General features: G+C 38.3%; 1 protein-coding gene across 4 annotated transcripts in view; it reads right to left on the bottom strand.

The window, feature by feature from the left end:
- Positions 1-8,665: 8,665 nt before the first annotated feature.
- Zmat1 (zinc finger matrin-type 1) overlaps positions 8,666-11,703 on the bottom strand; it is a 54,997-nt gene continuing 51,959 nt past the window's right edge. For all 4 annotated transcript variants that reach the window (XM_085838021.1, XM_085838019.1, XM_021153635.3 and 1 more), the window contains one exon: positions 8,666-11,315. In XM_085838021.1, the coding sequence (XP_085694147.1) occupies positions 9,989-11,315 (1,327 nt within the window). In that variant the 3' untranslated portion in view covers positions 8,666-9,988. The remainder of the gene's footprint in view (positions 11,316-11,703) is intronic.

The following is an 11,703-nucleotide window of genomic DNA, read 5'->3' as shown; positions in this document are numbered from 1 at the left end:
GGGGAACCTTATACCTAAGCATATCACCCTACTGATATAGACTTAAATGTTAGTTTAATTGGGCATGCCTTTTACCCTGGATTTCCTTTTTTTCTGCTTAGCAAAAGCTAACTCCAGGCCCCATGCACTATCCACCCACATTCCTTGACTAAATGAGGCTGCCAGATACTCTGTCATCAAACTTACAGCTTTGGAAAGTTACTCACGATATCTAAGCCATGTCTTTGAAGCATTGGTAGTTGCTCCTAAAAAAAAAATGGCTCAAAAATGATCTTCTTTCTCTTTTGAATTGTCAATAAGATGCAGAATCTACTTGACTTCCTTTACAAAACTTGCAGGTGCTTGTTCCTTAGGTAGGAGTCTGACAGCTAATTGCCTTATCCCTCTAGAGAATTCATGGTACACACTCAAGCCAGTTTTACAATTGCACATCACATCACTCAACAAAATTTATTTTAATTTTGTTGTAAATTTTTCCTCATTGACTTTGAGTTTTAATGTTTTCTACAAGACTTGCTATTTTCTTTCTTTCTTTTTTTTTGAAGATTTATTTATTATTATACATAAGTACACTGTAGGCGTCTTCAGACATACGAGAAGAGGGCGTCAGATCCCATTACAGGTGGTTGTGAGCCACCATGTGATTGCTGGGATTTGAACTGAGGACCTTTAGAAGAGCAGTCAGTGCTCTTACCTGCTGAGCCATCTTGCCTGCTCCTGTTGCTTTTTTCTAGTAGCCCCTTGGCTTGGCCCTCGTTTGAGGCACTCTACCTTCTGCCTTCTTTTGTATCGCTTGTTTTGTTAGCTTGAAGCAGTTAGGCAAGATGGATGCCCCTAAACCCTTGAGAGCAGTTAGGGTTACCTCTGGAAGGGGAACTAACTGGTTTGAAATGGGGCTCAAAGACACAAAGACCAGACAAAAGATCAACTACAGGCCTTCTTCTATGTATGGACTTCTGGCTCCCCCACGCCTCACTCCCGACTCAGGTTCCTCCCCTTGATCACTTCTTTACTCCTTTTTATCCTCACATTTAACCCATATTTTAAAGGTTTTACTTACTGAACTTTCCCTTATGTCCAAACAAAATAGCCCATGTAAGCTTGTCCCTGGTATGTCTGAAAAACAGAAGACTCTCTAGATGCAGTGGAGAAGCTCTGGCTTCTAGATGCCTGTTTCTCCTTTGCCAGGGCCAGATACAATTCTTTCTCTTTTAAAAAAATTTATAACGAATAATTTATTATTATTATTAAATTTTTTACACTCCAGATTTTATTCCCTCTGTTCCACATCCCATACCTCCTCCCCACTCCCTGTCTCCACAAGGATGTCCTCACCCCACCAGACCTCCCCACTCCCTGGGGCCTCCAGTTTCTTAAGGGTTAGGTGCAGTTTCTATTTCTGAACCCAGACCTCTACTGTATGAGTGTTTGGGGGATCATTTCAGCTGGCGTATGTTAACTGTTTGGTGATCCAGTGTTTGAAAGATCTCGGGGATCTAGATTAATTGGGACTGCTGGTCTTTTTACAGGGTCACCCATCTCCTCAGCTTCTTTCAGCCTTCCCTAATTCAACCACAGGGGTCAGCAGCTTCTGTTCTGCTTGGGTGCAAATATCTGCATCTGACTCTTCCTGCTGCTTGTTGGGTCTTTGGAGGGCAGTCATGATAGATCCCTTTTCGTGAGCGCTCCATAGCCTCAGTAATGGTGTCAGGCCTTGGGACCTCCCCTTGAGCTAGATCCCACTTTCGGCCTGACACTGGGCCTTCTTTTCCTCAGGCTCCTCTCCATTTCCATCCCTGTAGTTCTTTCAGACAGGAACACTTATGGGTCAGAGATGTGACTGTGGGATGGCAACCCCATCCCTCACTTGATGCCCTGTCTTTCTGCTGGAGGTGGGCTCTGTAAGTTCCCTCTCCTCTCTGTAGGGCATTTTATCCAAGGTCCCCACTTTGAGTCCTGAGCATCTCTCACCTCTTACATTAGTCCTTTCTATTGCTTCCTTGCTTCAATTCTCTGTAGCTCCCTGCTGCTTCTGCTAGCTCATTTGGTTCTGCATTCCTGGAAATGAGACTAGTCACTGTCACCTTGAATTAACTTCCCACTTCCTCTCACCTGCTCACTCTGTCTCTCCTAGCTCTACTCATCTCCCTCTTTCCACCTTCTGGATAATCTCCCAGTTTTACTCTGTAACAAAATTCGCTTACAACACTCTAAGGATTATTTTTCAAGGTTCTCTACATGAATGCAGGATGGCAATTGTCTGATTCACTACAGCTGACCAAGTTAAAGCTCATCTTCTACTAAGTGACTGTGTTTTACTGTGAAAACAACCTGAAGAACAGAAGAAAATGGAAAATTAGTGAAGTGAACCCCCTAAATGGTCATCCAGTACCAAGTGGTCTGCCCTAAACTGATATACACAAAAATACACTAACTGTATTTAGCAAGTTGTATTTATATCTTGATTCACACATATATGTAACAATAACAATTAAGGTAAAAGAGGCAACTGGTTTGAGATGGAGCAGGGGCAGAGAGACCTGGAAAAGTTTGGACGGCGGAGAGGAAGGAAGGTGACTGATGTTATTATGTTTTAATCAAATTTGAAAAACAATATTGATTCACTCAATTCATTAATATGGGTTTTCTTGTTCCCTTTTCTGTTTCTTCTCCATAATTTAAAACATTATTTTCATTACGAAGCTATTTCACTCTCCTGATTAAACTTATTCCACGTTTATTACCTTTGTATGTATAGGCTTCTAGAAATGGGATTGCTTTTTTCATTTGTTGAATTTGGTATTGGTATAAATCAATGCTTCTGATTTTTTGTATGTTGATTTTGTAAGTTGTATTCTGAAGCTTCACAGATTTTATATTTCAGTTGTAAGAGTCTTTGAAAGCTTCTGGCATATAAGACCACGATTTCTGCAAATAGAGATCATTTGACTTACTCTTTTCCAATTTGGATGCCCTTTATTTCTCTTACCTAATTGTTCTGCTTAAGGCTTCTCGTAGTTGAGGCTGGAGAGATGGTTTATTGCTTTGAGGCATAAGCTAAAGCAGAACATCATGGCCAAGAGTATGTAGTAGAACAAAGCTATTCAAGGCCACACAAAACAGTTTGCATCAGGAAACAGAAAACAAGCAAATCAGACTGGAATGAGCTATATCTGTCTGGGTTTAGATCTCTAAAGTCTACTTATTTTTAATTTTGCAGGTCTTTTTATTATTTAGTTACAATATTTTATATTTAATCTGATCTTTATAATTTAATTTTTGTTTGCTCGTTTCCCAGTTTCTTGATGATTAGCAATATTTTTTTCTTGAAAATTACTATAATTTCTTTTATTTCATTTATTTTTTCAAGTTTATAATTATATCATTTTCCCATTCCCTTTCCTTCCCTTAAAATTCTCGGTTTTGTTGCACACCATAGGTTTTTGTAAGGTACAATTTCCACAATTTGTTTTTTTTTTATTGGATGATTTCTTTATTTACATTTCAAATGTTATCCCCCTTCCCGGTACCCCCCCGAAACCTTGTATCCCATTCCCCTCCCCCTGCTTCTATGAATATTCTTACTCTTCAAAACCAAGTGGTACTATATGAAATTCCTGGAAAACATTTTATGTAGAGTAGACCAGAGGGTGTATTCAGAATATTTTATGAATGTCCATTTGGTCTAACATTCAATTTAACTCTGATAGTTGGGTGGCTAGATAAATCTACTAATATTCTATTATACTCTATCTATCTCCCGCTTGAAGAATTTTAATGTTTTAAGTTTAATGAATATATATGTATATATACATATATATATGTGCGCGCGCGCGCACACACACACACACACACACACACACACACACACACACTTTTGCTGAATGATCCATTTCATCATCATGGGGATGATTTCTTAGTGGTGGATTACTGTTGGGCATGAATGAGGCCCTAGGTATAATTTGAGGTACTATAGAACCTAAAAGAAAAAAGTCCTTGCTATTATTTCATGACTTTGTTTGCTTTTATACTTTTAAGCTCAATTTATGAAAACGCATGGTATGTTTGATACCTTTTGGCTTCCAGTTTGCTGGAATATTTTATTCCATCCCTTTCTTCTCAGTAGACCAGTATAATTATAGGCAAAGTGATTTCTGTATAAGAAACTCTTTCTGCTTAGAAATATTCAATGATTATGCCATAGAGTCCATTTTGTTTTTATAGCAGAATACCTGAGACCTGTCATAGATACGGAATGGTACACTTGCTATTTATGAGGTCTGGTAAGGTGTTGACATGTTTGGCATCTGTTAAGGGCCAAAAACTCTATGTGCAAGATGGCGTATTGAATGCTGTATCTTCCAAGAGGATGAACATTCTCCTTCACATGGCAAATGTGCCAACAGTGATGTCACTTCCACAAGCCTCATTTTAATACTGGAATTAATAATTAATTAATATATTTCTGAGGGCAGGCCTCTCATGGTCTAAATATATTCTATTAAGTTTCCATCTCCCAACAGTATCATCTTGCAGATTAATATTTAAGCACATGAATTTATAGGGGACAAAAGTCATTCAAACCATGGTAAGGTCTGACTAATAATACTACAGCCCTTTTTTACTTGCCATTATCTTTCAGGTCAGATCTCACTAGATCTTACCCTCCATTCTCAAATCTACTGTGATAAATGCATCACATGAGATGCCCCTGTTTGGATGTATGTATACTCCCTATTCTTGATTATCCCTTCTTTGTGCAGCTTAACTTAGAAGTTTCTAGACATTTTATCATCTTGTCACAGATTATCTAACCTTGGATTTAAGGTACCACCAAATCTCTTCCTAGTCCTTTATTTCCCTTAGAACAAGGGGACTCAACCTTCCTAATATTAAGACCCTTTAATACAGTTCCTCATGTTGTCGTGACCCCACGCTCATAAAATTATTTTGTTCTATTTCATAACTGCTGTTTTTTACAGTTACAAATCAGAATGTAAACGTTTTTGGAAATTGAGGTTTTTCCAAAGGTGTTGTGCACCACGAGTTGAGAATCACTGCCTGAGAATGTATATAGTCCCTCCTTTTCTGCATCATCAGAGTATCACTTCACAGACTGAGCTAAATTGTGAATTGATCATAGTTATTTGGTTACCAGCATGAGTAATAAGAATAAATTCTAAGGGAAAGGGCTTTCTGTCAATCAAGATAATGATATACTTACTTAAGAAGAAAGTGTGTTGCATTATAGATTGAATATAAAATATCCCCCACATTCTCTTATGTTAAATCCTGTCCATTTTATTTATTTATTTATTTATTTATTTATTTATTTATCGAGAAGTTAACAGTCTCCTCCTCTTCAGGTTCCTGCCATGACACTATATCTCACCACACAATCAGAATTAAAATAACTGCAAACGATCGACCAAAATTTCAGAAGCCACCAGGCAAAATGAACCTTTTCACCTGTTTCTGTGAGATGTAAAGTTCTAGACAACTTAACACAAATTTGCAAGAAGCAAATAATACCAAATACAACAAGACATACCCAGTTAAAATTGGAATTTAGATAAACAATGAATTCTTCTTCAGTGCTAGTTTAGTCTCATATATTACATGGAAACACAGTCATAGAAGAAAGACTATATGAAGTCTAAAGTTAACTGGGAAATTCTTGAGCTTACTGCACTGTGTTCGGAGGAGGTAGGTTTAGGGATAGGTGTGAGAGTTCCTTAAAGATGCTGTCAGGAAAGTCTTCAGACTTCCATATTTTGTCTTACTTTGGTAATTATTTCAGTCTTTCAGTGAGGTTCATAAAGTCAGCAGATTACATGTGATGGCTATTTTCCTCACCCCTCTCAACTGCTTTAGGCATCACGTGTAAAAGCTTAACAAATTGTATTGCTTGCTATTCATGCCAGACACTACCTACTTTGTTTCCCTTAACATCGTTCTCATTGCTTTACCTATCCATGTTCATTATTTATTTATTCTATTACAGTCCGCCTTAATAGGTTTAGCACTCAGCTGAAGAAGTCGAAATAGTTTTGAATCCCATATATGTATTTAAATGTGTTACCTTGAATATCATCTTGTGACCAGAAGCAGGTAATAGGAGCAAAGCAAGTGTGTCAAAGTCAGACTCCAGGTCCTTGTCACTGGCTTCAACCATAAAGTTAAGTTTTCTGGATAATGTGACATTTTGGGGAGAAAAAAAACCCATTTGTCCTAAAATCTCAGAAAATGCCTTTTCTTAAACCAGCCACCAGTGACTCCCTTGAAACTAATCATCAGTGCAACCCTCTCCTTGTCCCGACTCACAATCCTATAAGATGTAAGTAAATTTAATTGGTAAAATGTGCTGGTTTAGCCATATAGGTAAAAACAGTGACTAATTTTAATGCAAAATGAATTTATACATTTTGCAAAGATCACAGTAGTTAATGCACCTTAGTGAATGTTATGATAGTTCTTTTTCAAAAATTTTAGCTCTTTTTTTTTTGTCCTTTCATTCTTTCCAGTCCTCCCTTGCCCACTTCCCCTCTTCCATGGATCCACTTTTCCTCTGCTCCCCTTCACAAAAAGAAGCAGGCCTCCTAGGAATATGAACTGAACATCGCATAACAAGTTACAATAAGAGTAGCCACAAGCCCTCATTTCAAGACTGGATGAGGCAACGTGGTGGGAGCAAGAATCTCAAAAGCAGGCAAAAGAGTCAGAGACAGTCTCTGCTCCCACTGTTGGGAGTCTCACAGGAGCATCCGGCTCCCTACCCATAAGTATGTATGTAGAGGACCTCGCTCACACACATATAGGGTCAAGATCGCTGCTTTAGTCTCTGTGATCCCTGTTTAGTTGATTTTATGGACCATGTTCTCCTAGTGTTCTTGACCCCTGTGGCTCCTACAATCCTTTCCTCCCCTTTCCTGTAGGGTTCCTAGCACTTGCTTGCCTGTGAGTCTCTGCATCTGCTCCCTTCAGTTGCTAGATCGTGACTCTGATGACAATTGGATTAAGCACTGATCTATATAAGTAAAGCACAATACCATTAGGAATCATTTCATTGACTTTTTTTTTTTTTTTTTTTGCCAGTCATGTTTAGTTCTATCCTGGGTCTCTGGGCTGCCCTGCCTCTGGTTCCTGGCCATCCAGGCAGTGTCAGGGGTGGGCTACCTCTCATGGCATGGGCCTCAAATTAGACTGGTCATTAGTTGACCACATCTTGGAGGCAGGGTAGATTGTAGGCTGAAGATTTTGTGCCTGGGTTGGTGTTCACAGAAGTCTTGCCTGGTTACAGGAGAAGGCTGGATCAGGCTCCAACTCCATCCCTCATTACTGGAAGTCTTCGCTAGGATCACCCTGGTAGATTCCTGGGAGTTTCCATTGCATGAGGCTTCTACCTCACCTCCAAATACCCACCTAGTGCCAGTCGTCTCTCCCAGTACTCCCTCGCTCCACCCCTGACAGATTCCCTCCTGTTCCCATCTGTCCCTGTCCTCTCACAAAATACGGTATAGTTTTACATGTCTCCAATTTGAGCACAAAATGGACATCTAAAAACTAACCTATAAATTCTGAAAATCCTACCAAGTCAATTGATTTCTAACATTTTCTGTGAACAGTGTGTGTGTGTTCAAAAATAATTTGTCAACATTGTGGCTGGAAATTCAGTCTACTTTCTCTACCTGACTTACTATTTTTTTTACTAGTATGTCAAATGTTTAAGGGAGAGTGTTAATACACTGGCATAAATTTATATTATACTAAAAGCTTCATGGATGAGGGATTGATTTTATGACAACCTGATATGCTTTGGAACAGCTCACTTATCTAGGTTAAAAAGCCAAACATCAACTTTATATGCCCCAGTACAGGGGAACGCCAGGGCCAAAAAGTGGGAGTGGGTGGGTAGGGGAGTTGGGGGGAGGGTATGGGGGACTTTTGGGATAGCATTGGAAATGTAAATGAGGAAAATACCTAATAAAAATATTTTTAAAAAGCCAAACATCATTATGTTCTAGTATCTCTTTGTCATTAATTCAGACTTCAGGAAAAAATATAAAATAGTTTACCCTAATGAAGATACATGGCCATCATTATTTGGCATGCTTTCTGATAGGATTGCCATATCCAGGGACTATTATATTTCTATATTTTTTCTCCCTGGACTACATATTCAATTCTGGTGGTATCTTGGCAAAATCATAGAGCAATTTGATGGTACAACTAAAATTCTAACCCTGAGGTTTAGAACCTTCAGCCTTTCCACTTCCTAGTGTAGCAGAATAACACTCAAATGCTTACAGAAAGTACTGATCATAAACAGTGTACTAGCCTGAAAAAATTAAAATCAAACACTTTAAAGTTAGCACCCCTTCACAATCCTTTCCCACTTACAACACTTTTCTCCTTCAGTTTCACATTGATTGTCTTTTTTCTAACCCAAAGTTAAGCTAAAACTGAATGCTAACTTCTACTAAGCAATCTGTGGAATAAGTGAAACGACAGCTTCAATGTGTGGTCTTCCTAGAGAATGAGTGGCCAACACCATTTCTTGTCTTCTCATGGGCAGAATAATCATCTCTTGACAGAAAAGATCACAAAGCAATATTTAGAAATTAAAACACTTTAATATAAACATTTTTCAGAATATAGACCGATTTCTATCAGCCCTTTTGGAGAACATTTTAAAAGTATATATCATCTAATTTATTATACACTAATTTTCCACTTTCAGAACTAGAAAATACAAAAATACACTGCAAATTAGATTTAACAAAAAAAGTCTACATTGTTTCATATATTTTCATTGGAGAAAACAGAAACGTTAACACATGACAGTAGTAAAATACCACCAATACTAACACAAATTCTTAAAAGGATTCTGTGAAGTCCGGTCTTCCACAGGCCTGACCATTCTTCCCAAATCAAACAAGACTGGGAAAATTCAGGGTGGTATGGCTGTAGACTGCTTTGTAATTCACCATTTTAAGTACATTATTTTCATGAGCAAACAACTTATTTTCATTACAACTTGATGGACAAAGTAGAAACACCTCTACTTTAAGAAAACCATATTATACATAAGCAATAGAGTAAGTTTTCTCTCTTGGAAAGTCAAAGAAAGTGACTTTTAAAAGCATAATGGATAATGTTACTTCTTCTGGCTTTTGTTAGAGATTAACTGTACACATGTACAAATACACAAAGAACACAAATTTCAGGAAACCAAAGTTTTCAACCTTTCTTCAACCTTAAGGTAACAAAACTGCAAAGTAGAAAACACTGAATCTTCTGCTATCTCTTTAGCAGGTTTCTTCTCCACTCATGCTTCTTGGTATTGTGTCCTTGCTTTTTGAAGGGTAGATTTAGACTTTGTGGTTCTTCTTTCAATTTCATTTTGAAAGGAGGGAGTGACAGAAAAGGAGAGGTGCGGGGAAGTAGGTGAGAGCAGAGCAGAGCAGAGCAGAGCAGAGCAGAGCAGAGCAGAGCAGAGCAGAGCAGAGCAGAGCAGAGCAGAGCAGAGGACACATACACATGGTCACACACATATATAAATACACATATACAAGCACACGTATATACCTACACACTTACGCAGAGAGAGAGACTGTTTTCTTTAATGGACTCTGACTTTAACTTCTCTTCTTCCGAAGTGCTCAATTTTATCTAAAACTTCTCCACTGATTCCATCAGATTTTCCCCCACTGGTTTTCTTATTCACTCTTCTGTAAGTAAAACTAAAAGGTCAAATTTTTTGAGTAGGTTTACCTCAAAACAGTTCCTTGAATGCTGGATTTAGATGTTTTATATATTGTTTCTCCTGTTCAATTTCAATTTTTGCAAACAAACAAACAAACAAACAAACAAACAACCCCAAAGGTTTTCTGTGCTGATTCTGTACTTTCCTTGATTTCTCCTCTTATTCCTGTCTGTATGTAAATCAGTATCATTTGCTTTTAGCCCTTCTTGGTATACTATAGGGTCAGAACCCAAGAATTGACTCATCCCAAAGGATTTCCTCTTCTGTTCTTTCTTCAACAGATTTCTTTTTCTCTTTTTTGTGCTTACGTTCTTCTTTCTCTGAGGATGTTTCATGTTTTCTTTTCTTTTTTCGATGCTTGGTTTTTTCAGAGCTGACTCCAGCTTTATCTTCCTCTCTTTTACTTTGCTTGATGCTCTTGTCTTTGTCTAAATCTTTATCCTGATAGCTTCTTTTTCTTTTATGTTTGGACTGTTCCTTTTCTGGTCTTTCTTTTCCTTCCTCCAGATGTCGTTTCTTCTTCTGACGTCGCCTTCTATGACTTGTTTCATGGGCACTGGCATTGTCATTTGAGGGCAGATGCTTGTAAATGTCATAGTCTTCATTGTATGAGCTAGGGTTATCTTCTTGTTGACTGAGGCTCAGAGAAACAGGCATTTCTGAGAACTCCTCTGTGGTAAGCTGATAGTGGCTTTCAGCGTCTAGGCTCGGTTGGTTTTCATAAGCTGGTAAGCAATGAGGTAACGTGTTTTCTACTGCTTGTGCACTGCTGTATGGATCTGTGTAAGTCTGGAAAGTCTCACATGGGAGTCCTTCCTCAAACATTGTATGACTGGATCTTCTGTCAACCATTTCTCCGTAATTATGGGTTTCAAAAGAGCTATCCATTCTTCTAAAAGAAGTCTTTGGCTCGAATTCTCTAGATTCCTGCACCTTGTAATCATCAAATTCATTTTGGAAATCATCATTTCTCCTCTTTGAATGAGATGGTAACCAGTGAGGAGATTGGCCCTCCACTGGGGAGGCACTGTATTCTTGCTGGTAGGTCTGTGGAGCCTCAAATGAAAATCTTTCCTCACAAGGCCTCTGTCTGTGTTCAGAATCAACCCTTTCTCTGTATCTCTGATCCCTGTACCTATAGCTTTCTGACATCCGTCTAAAACTAGTATTGGGATCAAGTCCTCTGGCCTTCTGCCCTTTGATGTAATCTTCAAGTTCATCTTGGAAAGAGTCATATGTCTTTGACTCTGCTGGTAAACTGTGAGGTAACTGCTCTTCTAGTGCTCTAGAATCATTGTATGGTCCTGGGTGTGCCCAGAAATTTTCAAGTGAAAGTGTTTGTTCAAGCATTTTATGTCTGGGTCTAGAATCAACCATTTCTCTGTATTCATGGGTTTGGGCTTCCATGTAATTATCCTCCATTTCCCTGAAATGACCCGTGGGCTCTAGTTCTCTAGATTTTTTCATTTTGATGTCATCTCCACACTCAGCTTGACAAGACTCTTGCATTTTCTTTGAATTCTTCACTTGATTGATAACATGAGATTCTCTACAAAGAAAATAATACAAAGTTTTGATTACTATGTGTATTTTCTTTGCTCTAAATATTAGTTTCAACAAAATCTACAGAGGTTGAAATAAAAAATTAAAAACTATAAATTAAAAAAGAATTTGATGCTCAAAATGCATAGTATAGATAGTCAGATACCTCTGTAGAATTTCACAAGTTTTACACAAAAACATTTCTTAGAAGACAGCAGAGTGGAGACACCAATTTCTCCATGAAATTGAAATAAAATCACAAGTGCAGAGCGGCAGGGAGAGGGAATGCTGTGGAAAGATACCCAAATGCAATAGGAGACAAGAACAGAGTGAAAGGAGGGAACACTGAGTGTTAAGAGTATATGAGATTTGAATACTGAATGCAGAGCATTAAA

Source organism: Mus caroli, unplaced genomic scaffold, assembly GCF_978045245.1.
Source record: "Mus caroli unplaced genomic scaffold, Mus_caroli_1 scaffold_5, whole genome shotgun sequence".
Lineage (NCBI taxonomy): Eukaryota > Metazoa > Chordata > Mammalia > Rodentia > Muridae > Mus > Mus caroli.
This window is presented reverse-complemented; position numbering and strand designations above follow the sequence as displayed.